Source organism: Magnolia sinica, chromosome 5 (genome assembly GCF_029962835.1).
Source record: "Magnolia sinica isolate HGM2019 chromosome 5, MsV1, whole genome shotgun sequence".
NCBI lineage: Eukaryota > Viridiplantae > Streptophyta > Magnoliopsida > Magnoliales > Magnoliaceae > Magnolia > Magnolia sinica.
This window is the reverse complement of record NC_080577.1, coordinates 13,454,946-13,475,000: the sequence shown is the minus strand read 5'-3', so window position 1 is coordinate 13,475,000 and position 20,055 is coordinate 13,454,946. Positions and strand designations below refer to the sequence as shown.

Sequence of the window (20,055 nt, the reverse complement as noted above, 5' to 3'; positions counted from 1 at the left end):
TCCTTCTAGTATAATTTAGTTTTATCTTGGATATCTGCAACTTGATCGTTGTTGATAATTCATGCACGAAGCACCATCTTAGGCTTTTTACCTGCTGTTAGTATCAAAAGCATCCATTTAGCTGCAACTTCCAGAGAATCCATCCCTCCCCCCCCCCCCCCCCCAACAATTTGACGTGAGGCAAAATTTTATGTTCAAGAGCATTTTCAGATTGAGATCCTTCATCCCTGCAAGACCTTGACAAAGGCACCGAGACATCCCCATTATCATTTCTCAAACACCCCCTCAATATGAGCGGGATGCTAGAACTTGAGATTGCCATAGAGCACCTAGCAAATTTAAGCTTTAGCACACCTGGATGAAGTGGGCTTGTCATTTCTTTCACTTTCTTCAAATGAAACTCTAACTTTTGTGATCCTATCAAGCATAACATTTAGAGCATGTTGCTTTCAAACTAGTCATGAAGCCTTTATCTCTAGGATGCAAAATGTAAGTGGCTCAGTGTCACGACTCGAAATTCGGGTACCGAGCGCGTATCCTAGACTCGAGTTCCGTGTTGCGACTCCTACACCAAATGTACTTAACCCAGCAAAATGTACAGTTTATTCAGAGGCATTGGTTATATTGGTTCTAAGTTCCATCATTGTCATTCACACACAATAAATAAAAACCATATTCCATTCATTCCAAACATTTATAACCATTCAAAAACCCACACATCTGAGGTCATTATTCCAATGTAACTATCAAATATCAATTCAATGGGTGGTAAATTTATGTCCACCATAATCCATTCCACAAATACGATAATTATGTAGAAACTAATCTAAAATGAACAAATATAAATCCTAAGTAATGAAATAGAGAGATCAGTAATCAATCTAACACAACGAGTTCCTCTTCAGTCAAATAAGGCCACGTGTCCAGTGGATCGTTCACTGGCTTGATCGCATCTTCCTGTCGTTCTGCCAATGGTTCAATCTCAGTTACATGTAACTGTCACGACCCGAAATTCGGGTACCGAGTGTGTATCCCGGACCCGAGTTTCGTGTGCGACTCGTACACCAAATGTACTTAACCCAACAAAATGTACAATTTATTCAGAGGCATTGGTTATATTGGTTCTAAGTTCCATTCACCATCATTCACACTCAATAAATAAAAACCATCTTCTATTCATTCCAAACAATTATAATCATCTAAAGACCCACCTATCTGAGGTCATTATTCCAATGTAACTATCAAATATCAATTCAATAGGGGATAAATTCATACTAGCACAATCCATTCAACAAATATGATAATTAAATAGAAACTAATCTAAAATGAACAACTATAAATCGTAAGTAATGAAATAGAGATATCAGTAATCAATCCAACACAGCGAGTTCCTCTTTAGTCAAATAAGGCCATTTGTCGTGTGGATCGTTCACTGGCTCGACCACATCTTCCTATCTTTGTGCCAATGGTTCAGTCTTTATTACATCTGTATGGTTTTTCATCAATAGAACGTAAGCTGGTCGGGCCTAGTGAGAAAAAAAACATCAAAGGTAATGGGATTTTAATTTAATTTTTAAATTAAAGAATAGAGAGATAAGTGGGATTGGTTGTAACCTCTCTTCCCTATCTCGTAGAGTTTTTCTCGTCTTAAGAAGAGGAATTTGGATTGCTTCAAGCCATTCATCATGAAGATTTGAGAAATAATAGCAATTAACTAAAAAAACATTAAAGGTACCAATTAGGATCAAGGTCCTTCCTACGTTCTCTCTCTCTCTTCGTTTTTCGCTAGGGTTTCCTCTGGTTCTCTTTTGGTAGAGGTCTGGGGGAATCCCCTGTATTTAGAAGAGATTTGGAGGAATCCAAATTCGGAAAACTCTATGAGATAGGGAAGAGAGGTTACAACCAATCCCACTTATCTCTCTCCTCTTTAATTTAAAATTTAAATTAAAATCCCACTTACCTTTAATGTTTTTTTCTCACTAAGCCTGATGAAAAATCGTATAGATGTAACTGAGACTGAATCGTTGGCACAAGGATAGGAAGATGCAGTCAAGCTAGTGAACGATCCACGGGACACATGGCCTTATTTAATTGAAGAGGAACTCGCTATGTTGGATTGATTACTGGTCTTTCTATTTCATTACTAAGTATTTATATTTGTTCATTTTGGATTAATTTCTATTTAATTACCGCATTTATGGAATGGATTGTGCTGGACATGAATTTATCTCCCATTGTATTGATAGTTGCATTGGAACAATGACCTCAGATGGGTGGGTTTTTGGATGGTTATAATTGTTTGGCATGAATAGAAGGTGGTTTTTACTTATTGTGTGTGAATGACAGTAAATGGAACTTAGAATCAATATAACCAATGCCTTTGAATAAACTATACATTTTGCTGGGTTAAGTACACCTGGTGTACGAGTCGTGACACGGAACTCAGGTCTGGGATGCGCACCTGGTACCAAATTTTGGGTCGTGACACTCAGGTCCCATATTTTCACACGACAAGACATTCAAGAGATCCCTTCAATGATTAGCTTATTAGGAAAAGAAGTCGAAAGTCCTTTTTCTATTCATCTGATCTAGTCTACCCAGGAGTTAATGTCCACTACATACATGATATGCCACAATTCCTACCCGTAGTTTTCCCCAAATTCTCATGGAGGCCGGAGACGGCTTCAAAGCACCAACTCTAATGAGGCTTCACACGAAACTTGTTTATCATCCTCAACCTAAAGGTGAGTCAAGACCAACTTAGGCCGGTCAATCCCAAAACCTCTCAGCAGGCCCATATAGCTTCAATAAGCAAAGTAGCTTGATCTTATGAAGTTTCATAATATTTTACATGCATATGGCAGGTAGCTTCATACTAATGGCCGAGATCACATTGCCTCGTTGACTCTTCCAGGCATCTTTTTTTTTTTCTTTCTCTGGCTCGTCTCTAACATGGATTTTGTCAATCTATTGTCATTTGAATCTACTTTATAAACTTACAAGATAGTAGAATTAGAAGCGTTATAATGTTATTGTTAGTCTAATATAAATTAACCAATTACCTTGACTTTCTATGTTAGATTTAATTTGAGTGAACTGTCAATCATCACACAACATGTGCACCTTTTTTTTTTGTAGAAAGTATGAATTTTTACACCCATAGTGCATGTATTCTTGTTGGCTACTGTATTTTCAGTGTTAGTTGGGACTGGATAGTTTCAATGTGATAGTCCAATATATTCATCCCCTTTCCCTTAATGCGCATCAGGTCAAAAGAATTTGTCCAAATGATCCTGATGCTACCAAGAAGTTGAAGGAATGTGAGAAAGCAGTACAAAAACTCAGATTTGAAGAAGCCATTGCTGTACAAGATTCTGAGAGACGCTCTGTTGCTGAATCTATAGATTTTCATACCATAGGTATTTGCTCTTCCGTATTGAAGACATGATTAAATGGCAAGGAAGTGAAAGCCTGAAATTACCTTTGGTCAGAAGATATCATTTTTCTGTTGCTGATCTGTGCTTATCCTGCTATTAGCATCAAGTACTGAAATTTCTACATTCTGTTAAATAACAGATGTGGAGCCACAGTATGCTGGTGCACGGATAGAGGGAGATGTTGTTACTTTGGAATTTGTTAAGAAAATGATGGATGACTTCAAAAACCAGAAGTGCATACACAAACGGTATGGGTATATGGGAATGCTAATTCATGCCCTGTGCTTTTATTTATTTAGTTATTTTTATGCCATGCTGATTTGTTGCATCATAATTTTATAAATTTATAGCTTTCTCATTATTTCCTTAATGTGCACGTGCTTTGTCATAGATATGCATACCAGATTGTCTTCCAAGCCATGGAAATGCTGCGAGCTTTGCCTTCTCTTGTTGATATAACTGTTCCAGTCGGCAATCATTTTACAGTTTGTGGTGACATACATGGTCAGGTTGGTATACCTACCCCATCCCTCTCCTTTTAAGATTCAATGTTATGCTTGTTAAAGAAATTTTTAGCTGGAGTTTGAACTTAAGAAAATTTATCCCTTTATACATCCACAAGTCCACATAAAGCAGCAGAATTAGGCATCATATGGACCCTTGAACTCTCATCAACACTTGCCTTGTTCATAGTTGTGTTGGTTCAGTCTTGTTGACTCCTTTGCTTTTAAACTGAGAGACCTATGCTAATTGCTGGTCATAAATTAAAAAGAACCACTGGAAGTATCAACCATGAATGGGATTTTTTTCCCATTTACTGATAGGTGGAAATTTAAGGATTTAAAATTAATCTTACTAGAACAGATTATATGAAGTGTAATGTTAGTAATAGTGGGAGTGTGAATAAGGAATCAGTTAAGATTGCTGACCAAGAAGATTCCCAGGATGACCACTTTTGACATCTTGGGGCGATAATTCATGAGAGTGGAGAGATTGAGAAGGATGTTGCCGATAGAATCCAAGAGGGGGGTGGAAGAAATGGAGATGTGCCTCTGGAGTTGTATCAATCGTCATGTACCGCGCAAACTGAAAGGGTGATTTTATAGAATGCTATAAGACCAGCCGCGCTTTAGACAGAATGTTGGGCAGTTAAGGAACATTATATTCATAGGATGAGTATAGCTGAAATGAGGATGTTGAGATGGATGAGTGGCAAGACAAGGAGGGATAGAATTAGAAATGAATGCATTTCGAGGGAATTTAAGAGTAGCACTGATGGGTAATAAGATATGGGGAAAGTAGACTTGGATGGTTTGATCATGGGCAGTGGAGACGAAGAACTGCTCCTGTTAGGAGTGAGTTGGTACAAGTTGAAGGCTCTAAAGGGGCAAGGGGAAGGCCCAAAAGGACTTGGATGGGGGTAGTAAGGAGATACTTGATGACCTATGGTCAGTTGTGGCCCTTGATAGAGTGGAATGGCGTAAAAGGATTCATGCAGCCAACCCCAATTGGTTGGGATAAGGCTATGATGATGATGATAGGTGGAAATCTGCCATATCTGATATTCGCATGAGCCAAGATTCTGCATTATTTTTGCTGTTAAGCAATGCTAGTGTTGGCCAATATTTTGTATGATCTTTCTTTGTGGGTTCTAAAACGAAAAATCATAAGAGATGGCTTCATCTACCGAAGCTTTGATCTCAATTTGGGATGCGTTCCTCGTACAATGCCCGATTAAATGATTTCAATTTGTGGAGCATGAAGCCTAGCGTGTATTCAATTTTTTATTTTATTTTTTAATATTTTGGTAAGACTTGATCCGGGCCCACACTGTGTCAGCAGAGTGATACGCACCAGCTGGGATACCCAGCTGGGTGTGCTTATCCTATATTCACTTTGTCATATGTTGGTTCCTGGTTCCTGCATGTTCCGCAGTAATCAAATGATGCACATGACATCTTTAATATTTACCAAGTTTTAATTGGATTTTAATAATTTCTTTTGTATTGCATGTACAATTTGTGTTCTGCTGAGGTTCTCTTCTATGGACATACTTTTTTTAGCTTTTTTGTTGGTTTTTGTTTTTTCCTTCTTCAACTCAACTGGTAGACGTCAGGGATTAGAAGCAATGTCCTTAGCGATCGAGATCATCATTTGCATACTTGATCTCTTTCATAATGCCAGACTTTGAAGAGCTGAGATTCTCTATTTTGGCAAAATTGCAGTATTACGACCTATTGAACATATTTGAGCTGAATGGGCTCCCCTCAGAAGAGAATCCCTATCTCTTCAATGGCGACTTTGTGGATCGTGGTTCCTTTTCTCTTGAATGCATTCTCACACTATTTGCATTCAAGTGTATGTCTCCGTCAGGTAAAGCATTTTCCCTTATTCGGATATTTAATTTTATCTTACTTTAGTTGCCCTGTTTTTTGTTGATCATACATTATCTCTATCTGAACTCTCTCTTTTAGCTCCGAATCTTGTTTGCTTTTGGAACATCCGAATCTTTGATAGATTCTTTCATCCATGGGGAACCACATGGCAACAATGTTGGTTACAAAATATAAATTTTTTGCACTTGCTAAAGCGTTTTTAAGGCAATGAAATTTGGTTGAAAAATGCCAAAAGATGGGAACCAAAATTCGACAACCACACCTTAAAAAAAAGACTACCACAACCTGACTCAAAAGGTGGAGATAACACTCATTAGAAACTTTTAGGGAAGAAGCCTACTTCAGCATGTTAGACTTAGCACACCAAAAGACCCCTGCGGCCAAGCCACCTTGATCGCAAAAACACTGGTTGTTCCTTTCCCCCCAGATAGCTTATAACCTGGCTAGCAAAGAAACCCTCCATAAAACCTTACCACTTTTCCCAACACCTTCGCCATGGCAAACCAAGAATAAACCTTCAATGCTTCCATGAAACACCCACAGTGTAAAAAACCTCTCCCACACCGCGCTAGCAGGCAATGTATAAACAAGTTTTACTGACTTTGCATTGCACAACGACATGGGGCGGAATGATCATTGACCTTTTATGGAGCCTATCGATAGTGAGAACCTTGTTCCAATCAACTAGCCATGCAATGGCCGTGGCCTTAGGAGGAGCACCATAGCATCATGCAGAAGCTGCCAGGCTCAAGAGTGCACATGACGACAGGTTGTAGAGCATCCCATTGGACTTGACCAAAAACTGGCTTGACTCATTCATCCTCCATGCCAATGCATCCTTCTAGCAAGGCGAGGGCTGAAAGCCATGAATCACAGTAATCACTGAATAAACTCTCCTGCTCCTCTTTCGTCGGATTCCTTCTACAAGAGGGGTCTACACTGCATTCACGCCCATGAAGGAAACACCGAGCAATGGAAACATTCACATCTGTTGCAAGTTTGCAACCCTTGCTAACCTTGGGAGCTTGGCCTGGAACGGCCCCTTGCCAAGCCACATGTCCTTCCAAAAACGGATTCTGTCCTTGCCCCCCATCGAGAAGCAAACACCCTCTTGAATATGTGGGCCACATGCTCAACCGCCTTCCACAGCTCAAAAGCCTTGTATAACAATGATTCCCTAATCCACCATCTTGCATCCTTGATTTCATACTTACTAGCTATCACATTTCTCCAAAGACCCCCTTCCTCTGTACCAAACCGCCATGGCCATTTTCCCAATCAAAGGTTTGCACACCTCCTCCCACCTCATCAAGTGGAAGTTATGAACATTGGTAGCTCCTTGCCAAAGAAAATCCTGCCTCCATTGCCCTAGCCTGGCCACTACGGTAGAGTTACATTGGTAAAAAATAATGAAAAACAGTACACCAATGATTCTGTTAGCTCTATCTATTAGGTAATTACGTCCATTAACTGATGGCTCTAGGCCTATTTTATGTCAAGATTGAGGTTTTCGTCAACACTTGCTCATCTCTAAGCGCTAATCTTTTCAGAGGTATTAGCTAATAATCTCTTAGGCTTACGGATTAGCTGAAATCCTGGAAGCTCGACCATACTTGCAAGTGACCCGAGTCAACTGTCAACTGGAAGACTCAATTTAGTCTCAATATTCAGGACTTGATATTCGTTAAATGCATGAAAAAAAAAAATAGTAAAACATATAGGATAATCATTAAATATGAGAGAATAGGAAATGTTTGAGGGAAAATAGCTTTGGCTAGTGTTATTCATCCAGTGCTTCAAATAGTAACGTTAATGAGATCCAGCCACAGCCATTAAAAAAATAAATAAAAGAAAAAGAGATCGAGCCACCACTAAAGTCAAACAATAAAAGGGTAGAAGGAGAAGAAAAGAGGTAACAGAAGATGGAAAATAATAGATATCAGCAATGGGATCCACAATGCTCTGGTGATGGAGTTCCTGCTCTTTTGGGATGGGGCTTCCTGCCTTGAAAAAATCCTTCAGCATTATTACAATTGCTAGATGGTGGCACTCAAAAGAGAAGCTTTACAGCTTTTCTCCTTAAAGCTTGTTTTTATGGTTTAATGTTCTTGCGATGGATCCTTCGATGCAAAGAAGTGCCTGAGCACCTTGCCAGAAATAATACCGATACCCTTGTCTTTCGTTTATAGAAGGAAAATTTGCCTGGCGAACACATCATTGAATCACTCTTAATTGACTCTATTGAGTTCTTGGCTTGGCTCATTAAATTTAGTGAATCCCCCAATCAACACTCAATTAGAAATTTTGATCCATTCCACCTGAAATTTCATTATGTCAACTCTACTCATTTGAGTTCTGGGTTTTGACTGGACAAGCTTTTTAACCATGGCTGCAGATAATGTAGCTAAAGGTAACTTCTTACAACAATATCATCCTGCACTTGAAGACCAAATAATAAATATCATGACAAATAGGCTTTGAAGATATTATTTTACTTATTAATGACTTCACGATGCATCAATGCACATCTCTACTTGAGGGGGTGTATTGAAGGTAATTTGCGAAGTTTTTTCCCCCCTTCTTTTTCCCTTTTTCTTCTTATCCATTATAACTAAGAATTAGCTCAGTGTATGATCAACACTGCTTGGGATGCATCTAGATTATCCTTTCGCGTGAGAACTAGGATTTGTATGCTTTAAAAAAAAAAAAAATGAAAAAGAACTATGACATGTACAATATGCAAACATCAATTGATGGCATTAAACATGAAAATGCTGCTAAACAAAATTTGATGGCTTGAAATAGAGTCAGGAGAATAATAACTTTAGATTGGTGCTGGGTGGAGTGAAAATGGAACAAGCTGGCCTTTTTTCATTCTGAACCATTCAAACTTGTGGAACGCTTTTTAATGATAATTTAAACACATAATTTCCATATTCTGCAGTAGGAACCTTGTAGAAACATTTTAAGTTTACTTTGTGAATTGGTTAGCAACAGGACCTAGGATACATTCTGAAGCGTCACAGCCTCCCCTCCTTTATATTTGAGGCTGTAAGCTATTTACAATGCATAATCAACTTCATTAAGCAATGCTATACATTTCAGAGGTGCCAATGGTTATGCAAGGGGAACAACAGCTAAATGAATTACAGTCTTTTTGACTTTTTTTTTTTTTTACATGAGATTGCTTTTTCTCATAGATTGCTTTTTCATTACTAGTGATTTTTTTGGTTCCAGAATCAGATTATTTTTTCAGTAGATTTGTTTTAAAATGGGTGTTTTATATTTTATTGGTAAGGATAACACCGCATTCATTTAAATCCCCTATTTTCCTTCTGAAATTTGCATTTCTGTGTTGATTGTTTTTGCCAAAATATCATGTTCTTTGCATTATTTTTTGCATGCTACTTTTGTTTCTGATTGTTGGATCACAACAACGGAAAAATATTCCCATGTAAAAAAAAAAAAAAACCCTTGATAAAGTCTTTCCATGTTTCTTTCTATATGTTTGATGTCCATTCTGAGCAATTTTCAATGCTTTCTTGTTCTTCTATTTGAAGGGTTTTCTTGATTATTTCATTTTCTGTCATGTTCTTCGCATGATTTGTTGCATGCTACTTTTGTTTCCGATTGTTGGATCACGGCAATGGAAAAATCTTCCCATGTAAAAATAAATAAATTTGTGATAAAGTCTTTCCATGTTTCTTTCTATATGTTTGATGTCCATTCCGAGCATTTTAGAATGCTTGCTTCTTCTTATTCTTCTTTTTGAAGAGTTTCAATGTTTTCTTCATTATTTCATTTTATATGCTATTGAGATGTCACCCATCTTACTGTTTATTTGGACTTCATCCATTCATATGAACCTTGAATTGTTATTTTTGTGAGCATTGCATTCTAATAGCTGTATCTTCTTAAAAAATTTCAGCTATTTATCTTGCTAGAGGAAATCATGAGAGCAAGAGCATGAACAAAATATATGGTTTTGAGGGCGAAGTCAGATCGAAGTTGAGCGAAATATTTGTTGAGCTCTTCGCAGAAGTATTCTGTTGCTTACCTTTAGCTCATGTCATAAATGAAAAGGTCTTTGTAGTTCATGGTGGTCTTTTTAGTGTTGATGGGGTGAAACTCTCTGACATTAGAGCGATTGATCGGTTTTGTGAGCCTCCTGAGGAAGGTAACTTCTATATGATCTCCACATCTTCATATGTTTTTTTTTCCTTCCAATTCCCTTTTTTACTCTTGCTTTTAGACACAGTTTTTTGCTTTCCTGGCGTTGTTGACTTTCACTTGCATATTGACTTCTTTAACTTGAATTCAGTTTGTTGTGATGAAATTATATTTTCTAGGATTACATCATATTAGGATCTGTTATTTGGTTCGTGCATCCACTGTAAAAAAATCAGAAACAGAAAGGAAAAGGTAAAAGAGAAAAAAGTTCAGTTATATGAAAAGAGAAAAATGTTCAGTTATATGAACTGCAGTGAAGATTTATGAGATCATGTTCATGATTGAGCGGTACAAATTCAGTCTTCTATAGTTTGCTGATCCTTAAAGGTGGGGTCTGCAACCTATTGCTCTAAGGCAAGAATGCCTTTGAAAATTCAGTCTGCTATAGTTCGCTGATTAGTAAAAGTGGGATCTGCAACCTCTTGCTCTAATGGCAAAATAGCCTTTGATGTCGCATTGGATGTAAAGTTTATTACAGAGCCTCAAATAATAGATCGGAGTCAAACTGGATGGGATAACCATCTGGGTGGAATCTCCTTCTACATACAAAGGGGCTTTCTCCTTCTACATATAAAGGGCCCAGAATATTATTGGTCGTCAATGATTTCTCTGTCATCCTTGCACATAGCCTGTTGCCCCTCATGTTGCTCAGATTCGGTGCAGGGCTTGGTTTGTCATCTTGTCTAGGTTCCTGGTCTGCATTTAGAACCTCAAGCTAGTTGAGTTGACTTTATGCTGACTTGTGCTGACATCGGCTTTGAATCAGCCAAAATTTGGGAGGTCTGCCCCAGAACCATCAGACCAGTGGCAAGAGCACCAAGTTGTTACGAGGAAGAATCAGTCAAACCATTTATAATGCACCGTTCCATCTAAAAAAAAAGTGTTGGGTGCTGTTTAAGTTCAAGATGATATGGTCATTTCCAGCTTCTGGGTTGTGGAATCTGTGGCCGGAAAGGAACAGCAGAATTTTCAACGACAAGAATTCATTGGTGGAAGCAATTGTGAAGAAGTTCTCTTGTTTTATTGTGGGCATAGGTGAATCAAAAGTTCAAGGGCATGCCATTGTTGATGCTCCGAGCAGGGTGGGACCATGTTCTCTACAGTGTTTGGGAAAAGCCTGTCAGCATGCCTACTTGGAAGCCTCCCTGCTGCTGGAGTTCTGAAGTTCAATTTTGATGGGTGCTCTTGGGGGAACCCAGCGCCAGCTTGTGTTGGTGGCATTCTCCAAGACAGGGCTGCGTGATCTTGGAATTTTCAGGACCATTGGGTTATAGATTCTATGTTTGCGGAAGCTGCAGTTTTCTTCAAGCTTGCAAAATCGCTATTGAGAGAGTAGCCGGGCCTTTAAAAAAAAAAAAATTATTTTTTATAAGGTGATTCCAGCAATGCTGTTTTGTCAGCATGTGGTCTCTCTTGTACATGGAAGGTGGCTGACGTAATCAAGGAATTGGGAGATCTCTGCACTGGCCATTCTTAATTTTGCACATGCACCTAGAGAGGCCAATTATAAAAGCGCACTGCTTCACCAAGTACGGAGCTAGTAGGCCTGAGTTATCTTCGATAGGAGATGATGTCTGTTTTGTAGTGTGTTCCAACAATGCCTTGCTGCTTACCCTGTGCTGTTTTATTGCTGTATTTTGAATCCTTCATTCTTGGCCCTTGTGATTTTTCTCCTTTTAATAAAGTTGCGCATTCATAATTCTGCAAGTGCATGAGACATTACGTGTGACACCTTGTGGCAGTCTACTGACCCCTCAGCTTACTCTTGTATGCTTAGTAGTTCTTAGCTGTTTATTTTGGCATGCACCTAAATCTGTTTTATTGGTTATTTCAGCCTTAATTCTGCTAGTGTTGGTCCCTTTTCCTTGATAATGACACATTTGCTAATTTCACACTACCACGTGTGCTCCATTATTACTGGCCAAAAATGTCAAACAAACATAGGAACATGATTTCTTGATGTAATTGGACTAATTTCTTGTGTTTCCTTTTGGGTGTACTCTCCTTGAAGCAATTTGCAAATTGTTAAACTTTCAATTAAGCTAACCATGTTTTAAACAAGGGTTCATATTTTGTACTGTTTTTAATCAGGGTTGATGTGCGAATTACTTTGGAGTGATCCACAACCTATTCCTGGAAGAGGCCCCAGCAAGCGTGGTGTCGGTCTTTCATTCGGTGGTGATGTGACGAAGAGATTTTTACAGGAAAATAATCTAGGTATTTTTGGTACCATGCGTTCTGTTATTTGTGATTTTAGCTTGTCTATAATGGCTAGTTACATACACAACAATTTTGGCAGATCTAGTTGTTCGATCCCATGAAGTGAAGGATGAGGGCTATGAGATTGAACATGATGGTAGGCTTATTACTGTATTTTCTGCTCCAAACTACTGTGACCAGGTAATCAAATTGCTTGTAGGTATTTCTTAATTATGAATTACATTTGATTGTTTTGTGAACATCATCTGGAATGTGTGTGACTTCTTTTGTCAAATGCCTTTGGGGTTATTTTCCTTTTCCTACAAATTGAACCTTGCCTTATATCTCTCCCAACATGTGCTGTGTAATGGTTAGAGCTGTACGCGAGCCAAACCGAGTCGAGCTTGGCCTAGTTCAGTTCAGCTCAGCCAGCAGGCCACCTCAGCTCGAACTCAGCTCGGCTCGATCCTCGAGCCCTACTGCCAGCTCGGTTCGGTCAGCAGCTTGTGGCAGCTCGAGCCAAGCTTGAGCTCAATCTTTCGAGTCGAGTTCGAGCTTACAAGCTGAGTTCGAGTTTAGGTTTTACGGTTTTATATATATATATATATATTAAGTGAACCCGATCCGAGTTGAATGATTCAAACCGAGTCGGGTTCCAAGCCGAGTCGAGTCAAGCTTTTCCGAGGCGAGTTGAGCGAGTTAACTGAGCTAACTCAGTTCATGTACAGCTCTAGTAATGGTATAATCTTATTCTTGTTCCACTTTTTACTGGGTGACCAGGGAGTAGAGCACCTTTGAGGGTTTGAGCTCATAGCTCAATTGTAGAGATTATGTATTAAAAAATGGAACTAATAAATAAAGCACCTTTTGGTTAGTTATAAAAATTTGAGTGAAGCTGTATGTCTTGATCAAAGTGTAAAATAAATTTGAAAATGACCCTTGATGGCTTGCTATTTTATGAAGGTGTTTGGAAGCTAGGCTGCAGACTGGTTTTGGTTTTTTGCATGCAATTGAGATGCACTAGTACAGGAATTTCTCTTGCCCAGTTATCATGTTTGTAGCACTCATCTGTGTCCAGTGATCGAGGCTGTTTACCTCATAAATGATTATTAAAGAAGCAAAACTAAAATTATGAATTGGCTGCTAGCAATCACCTCCCTGAAATAATTAAGCTGCCACTTGAACTTGATTTTACCTTTCATGCAAGCTCCATGATTTCATTTATGGTTCACAATTTGAAGCATTGTTCCCTGTTTGTCTAATAGATACCGTTGAATGGTCTTTTCAACTACTTACCATTTTCTTCAGATGTTATTGATGGAGGCAAACTTGTCTGTGTATATTTGTTCCTAGGATATAACTGTGCTATCATCTTTAGGCATCTGCCGGTCATCTTCAAAGCAGTCATGCTGGACTGTGGATCTTACGATTTTTTATTTTTATTTGAAAGATGTTGGTCTTAGGATAATCACAGAAGGAATTTGCAATAGCAAGTGCTTTGATCTCATTGCATAGCCAATGTTAGTTCCTTAGGTTATGTTTGTACTAGTGATCAAATCTGTGCTAGGCTTCTTGTTTCGATGCTTATGTTTATTGATGAGAGAACAGACTGGCAACAGACACTTCCTATCTTTGTGATTCTGTAATATCCTCTAGGATTTTCCTTTTGTTTCCAAATTGTTATTTTCTATATTCACCTTAGATAATCCCCTTCCCCTCACCCTGACATCTTCTGCTTCATGAAACTGCTGGTTGACTGAACAGTCCATTCCCACACATGCATTCTCACTATCCATTGATATCGGTATAATTATCAATAGAGCACCATTGCCATTCTCCAAAATAAAAAGGTGGGGGATGTGCATATGATTGGTATCAAACAAAAATAACTAATTCTTAATCAACCTCTTTTGGATCTCTTTTCCAGTTAATTGACAAACCAACCACTAATCCCTGGAAAGCTGAGACCAAACTAGCATACCTGAATTAGTCCTCTTGTTGACATGATGCAGTCCATGTTTCATGAAACGGTATTAGTTTGTATGTTCTCTTTGTCAAATGGAAGCTTTTTATGTTAAAATTTGTGAAATTTATAATGATGATTTGCAAAATATATTTTGAGGACAATGTTTCTGTTTTAAATACTGGCAGGAACTGAAAATGCTCTATTTTACAATTAGGTCCAATTGCCACTGATCAGACTTTTCTACTGGTGTTTGTGTTATGGCTACTGGTTTCTTTTCACATAGAGTACTGGTTTTGAAACTTTAATATGTTTATGATCCGTGTTATACAGATGGGTAACAAGGGTGCATTCATACGTTTTAAAGCCCCGGAGATGAAGCCAGATATTGTCTCTTTCGATGCAGTGGTGAGTAGCTCCTTTTACTATCTGCAAGTTTGTCATTACTTTCTAGTGTAATTCATAAATGTTTCATACTGTCTCAAACTCACTGTACTCGTGTGCGCCGTTTATCTTTCCTGTGGATGACAACATTGCCTATGAACTTTTTAAATTGGATCAAACACCCTTGTCTATCTAAATAGCTTTTAATAAAATGTCTTTCATTTAGATAAAAGCTCATATTAATTATTAATAATTTCATGTTCTTGAAAGTTAGACACCATTGTTGTCATGTGCGATCGCATATGCCATTTTTTTCAGAAGGATCAATGGCACATGCGATCCAGGATCCAGGATAGTATGCTGCGATGGCATACTCCATATGCGATTGCATATAGGTCCTAATGGTAAAAAAATGACCATTGAATCCATGTATCCAAACATCATTTATGTGTATGGCAGCCTATGCTAGTATGTTTATTTTCTATATTTTAAAATAAGTTGAAACATGTAACTTTGTAACTTGTGCTTATTTTTTTGTAAATTAAGTTGTAACTTATAAGTTGTTCTAGTTATCAATCAATTTTCAATGTTCGAAGTTTTTAATAATTAATTCTCTTAATTTAACTTATTGATTGTTTTGTTAAATTTTATGTAAATATAATATAAGTAATTAAATATATAACTTATTTTTTGTCAAACACTCAAACTACGAATGAAATAGTTAAAAGAACCCAATCCAATCACTTGTAGTAATCAGGCATAATTTTTCCTAATTTTTTAGATTTTTTCTCATTTCCTAAAAAAAATAATAATAAATAAATAAATAAATTTATGGCTGTGTGAGCCTGGAGCATCAGTCTCCGCAATCCAGAAATATCATATGCATACAAGTACCTGCAGGATATGGCATGGATTTGGCCGTAACCATACCCTACTATTTTTTAAAATATTTTGTTTATACTACACACTACAATATCTATATTTAATTGTGAAATACGCTGATTTGTAGAGGTGGCAATGGGTTGGGTTCGGATTGTGTCAGGTGAAGCGCAAGCCCCACTTGTTTACTCAATGGGTTGCATCAGATGAGATGACCAGGCCCAACGCAGTATCTATGATTTCCGGATACTTGTGTAAGCTTGGAGCATCAGTATCCATGATGATATGATTTTTATACAGTTAGGGTGCTGCAGGAGTCAGGACACTGCATGAATTTGGCGTACCATACTAACTTTTTTTTCGTATTGTTATTTTGTTTATACTGCATACTATAATATCTGTACTTTCTGGGGAAATGCACTGTTTTCTAGTAGTGGCAATGGGTTGGGTTCAGATCTGGTCAGGCTCAGTTTAAGCCCAACTCATTATCTAAACATGCTGCATTGGATCCAAGCCTGATCCATCAGTAGAGTCCTAAGACCAATCTCCTAACCCAACACATTTATAAAAGAAATTGGGTGCTGGGGCTCACACCCTAGACCTTTTGCAAGTTTCTACACATGTATGCCAAAAAGCAAGTGCATTGTTGGTGAATATTGCTTATTTATTCATATATGGGCAGGTTGGGTGGACCAAGGTCAACCTGAGTCCAACCTGTTTGGTTAAGTTGGCCATGTTTTCTAATCTGAGCCTGACCTGAAACCCACTGAACTCAGCCCAAGCCCAGCTTTTAAGTGGGTCCAGTTAGTTGGCCAGCCAGTCGACAACCCATTGCCAGATCTACTGTTTCTTTTGATAATATTTTAATTTAATATATTTTACTGAGCCTAATGAAGTGTGCTCGTATTGTGTGTTTTTTTTTCCTGTTGTTACTCATGCCTGTTAACATGGCATGTGTACGAGATCGAAGTCACTCATTGAACGGCACTACTGAGTAGATGCCATTTTCTTAAGATCATGCAGGTCAACTCAGTAGGAAGCTGCATCCATACAAAAAAACTAGATGACTGGCAAATTAATTATTGGTCCACATTCAATGCATTTGTGATCCACCAAATGAACTAGCCTAGCTTTCTTTCAATGGGTCTCTGCCTGGTGGGCCCTGCCTGATTGGCGGTTTGGATCTTGTGCACATGTATGCCACATTGGCTGATGTAAGCTGCAAGTTGCGTTGGCTGATGAAGAATTGAAACATTTCCAACCATGATCTAGTATGAAGATGCACGTGTCATCGTATGCTGATTCCTTCTTTTTTTTCAAATCACTTGATGTGCAGCCTCATCCGGATGTCAAGCCAATGGCATATGCAAACAACTTTCTGCGAATGTTCTCTTGATCCAATGAACAGAGTACTTACAGTTAGATTTTCCGTGATTTTATTCCAGCCCTTAAATTGTCAGAAATTTGTAGAACACGTGTGGCTGTTGCGTGAGGCCTGAAGAAGAAATCAGTCTGGGTTGATGCAGCTTTAGTGCCACGAGGGTAAAGTCCTTCACCCCTCATCTTCCAGTCCCTCTGTTATCATTACGTATGGTTGGGCATCAGTTTTGCGCATCAGTTTTGCGTTCTTTTGTGACAAGTTTGTGCTGGAGAAGGCGCTGATCAAACGACAAAGGCCCATGTAAAATGTAGGATTTTTTTTTTTTTAATAACTTTTCTTCGTTATTTGTTATTTGGTTTTGCCTTCTCAAGCTTTTGTTATGCATCAGAACATGATGTTGGAGGAAGATTCGTTTTAATTTTGATTTGGATTGATATATCCTGCATCATTTGTGGTGCACGCTATCTGATTGTGTTATTCTTATTTCTTTCATCATCCTTTTCTTTTGGTAGTTGGAAACATGCGTCCACAGCTGACATTCATAGTGCAGCGGTCTGCCAATCTGTATGCCGGAAACACGTGTTCTGGCAGGGAACCTAGTTATTTTGTAAAAATATCAGTTCTTGTTACTTGTTAGTTGACCCTGCTACTTGGCCTATTGCTGCACTCAATTTTACAACCTTCTAACATCACTTGTTACAGTCTTCATCCCCATCACTGTAGACCTGTCCCACCTATTCTATGTAGGGCTGTACAGGAGTAGAGTTAGCTCGGTAGCTCTCTCAACTTGACTCGAAAAAGCTCAATTCGACTCGGTTAGAAACTGAGTTCGAGCCGAGTCGAGCTGTTTTATATACAGTGAGATTTTGAAGGTACAGACCTTGTGTTTGTGAAAATGCTGCACAGGCGAACTCGGCTCGATCTTGGCTCGAACTGGCCCGAGCTGCTGACCGAACCGAGCTGAGCTGGCCAGTCAGGCTCAAGGACCGCGCTGAGCCGAGTTCAAGCTGGGGTCAGCAAGTGGCCGAGCCGAGTCGAGCTTGGCAGCTTGACTCGGTTCGACTCATGTACGCCTCTAATTGTAGGTCTGATGCACCGGTCATTCCAATTTAAAGCTCTGCCCAGCTGTTGATTGCAACTGTCCAAACCATTCCAACCTCGTCCCATTATTCTCCCCCATTGCGATTACTCGCAGGCTGCTTGGAATGACACCACTCTCAATTTCATCCTTTCTAGTTTTACCACTTAGCCAACGTCCTCATCTCTGGACTCAAAACCCTCGTCTGCTCATGTTTTATGTTTACTGCCATCGCTGCTTTCTAAACCACAGCCCAATTGTCTTGTAGAATTTTTCCTGGTTGGTGTTGTGTCAACCTTCTCTTATGATCAGTTACTAATATGTTGCATGTGAGACTTTTGGGTGGACCCATGATGAGAAAATGAAATCTAATGCAATATGTTCATAGAGCTGCTTGGCACATCCTGCAAATGCCTGTCGAATGCTTCCCTCGAAATGATAAGGGGATATGTAGCAACTTGCCTGGCTCATTTCTATCTCTCTTCTTCTTGTAGCAACTTGCCTGGCTCATTTCTCTCTCTTCTTCTTTTTCTTTCTTTCTTTCTCCTTCTTCTTCTTCTTCTTCTTTTTTTTTTTTTTTTAAAAAAAAAAAATTTCTTTTTTTAAAATTTTGGTAAGTGGAAGTATGCACCATGCTGCATTTGATCCCAGGGTCCAAACTCAGCTCTTATTGCAATGCCGTGAGAAACTAGCATTTAAGTTTAATACGGGATTTGCTAATCTTCATATCTTTTCATCAATTCCCAATCACGAGGAGAAGCAAAATGCAGGGAGATTGCAGGATCCTGCCTACCTTCTATTCCACCTCTGCATCCCACTGTTGATGGGCTCTGACTGAGATTGGCCCACCACATGGCATTCTTTGATTGAATGATTTAAGAAAGATACAAGGTCGGAAACACGTGTTTGAAATTTAATTTAATTTAATTTTTTTTTTGGGGGGGGGGGGGGGGTGTGGTTAGCTTGTTAGTACACACCCATGTCAGTACCCACACTCCATGTTAGCCACCCCCCACTAGGGATCAATACCAAGACCTCAAGTGTTGAAACGAGGTATCTCCACTCAGTCTGCCTTCTTATCAGTGTTCAACTTGAGTTGGGTCCCACGTTGATTCAAGCACCTGTATATATGAGAGGCTCGAACTCTTGATGGACAGCTATTGATAACCAACGGGTGCAAGCCTGTTAGCAAACGATCTTATTCACCTTTATATATGAGAGGCTCGAACTTTTTATGGACAGCTATTGACTTTGGCAGCCAACGGTTGCAAGCCTGTCAGTGAATGATATTATTCGAGAACCATGGAGAATGTGTTTGGATGCGCCATCAAATTGAATTGTGGTAATTACTCAAAGAGGTGGTGATAATGTAATTGCAATTTCCGATTAGACAATTAATGGAGAAATATAGGGAGAGGAAGAAGGTTCTTGACATGGTTTTTATTGATTTAGAAAAAGCAAACGATATGGTCTGTAGAGAGTTATTCTAGTGAGTATTGGAAAAGAATGAAATTTAAAGATGATATATTGACATTGTTAATGATATGTATGAGAGAGTAGTAACAAATGAGAGGATCATTAGTAAAGGAATGAATGCATTTCCAATTACCATAGGCTTATCATTAGGGATTGGCATTGAGCTTGTACATTTTTCAATTGGTTATGGATGAGTTAACGGGCGTTTGCAAGAAGAGATCTCAGGGTGTGCTTTTGAATTAAAGGATTTAAAATTAGTTGGACTAAACAAAGCATGTGGAGTGTGATTTGAGTAATAATATGAGTGAAAATGAAGAGTTAGTTAAGATTGTCGACTAAGAAATCTTTTTAAATGATTACTTTTGATACTCTTGGTCAATAATTCATGAGAGTAGAGGGATTGAAAATGATGTTGCCTACATAATTCAAGCTGGGTGGAAAAAATGGAGATGTGCCTTTGGAGTTTTATATCATCATCAATACTACTCAAATTGAAAGGAAAATTTTATAGGATAGCTATAAGAGTAACCATGCATTATATGATAATAGTTTGGCAGTTAGAGAATAAGGTGTTCATAAGACAAGTGTAGCTAAAATGGGGATGTTGAGATGGATGAGTAGCAAGATAAGGA

General features: G+C 38.6%; 1 protein-coding gene across 2 annotated transcripts in view; it reads left to right on the top strand.

Moving 5' to 3' along the window:
- The window catches only part of LOC131245494 (serine/threonine-protein phosphatase 5), a 24,241-nt gene extending 6,908 nt beyond the window's left edge, over window positions 1-17,333 (top strand). For both annotated transcript variants that reach the window (XM_058244998.1, XM_058244999.1), the window contains exons 5-13: window positions 3,269-3,419; window positions 3,577-3,685; window positions 3,829-3,946; window positions 5,663-5,810; window positions 9,762-10,010; window positions 12,155-12,280; window positions 12,363-12,463; window positions 14,559-14,633; window positions 16,825-17,333. In XM_058244998.1, coding sequence (XP_058100981.1) covers window positions 3,269-3,419; window positions 3,577-3,685; window positions 3,829-3,946; window positions 5,663-5,810; window positions 9,762-10,010; window positions 12,155-12,280; window positions 12,363-12,463; window positions 14,559-14,633; window positions 16,825-16,884 — 1,137 coding nt within the window. In that variant the 3' untranslated portion in view covers window positions 16,885-17,333. The remainder of the gene's footprint in view (window positions 1-3,268; window positions 3,420-3,576; window positions 3,686-3,828; window positions 3,947-5,662; window positions 5,811-9,761; window positions 10,011-12,154; window positions 12,281-12,362; window positions 12,464-14,558; window positions 14,634-16,824) is intronic.
- The last annotated feature ends 2,722 nt before the right edge of the window (window positions 17,334-20,055 follow it).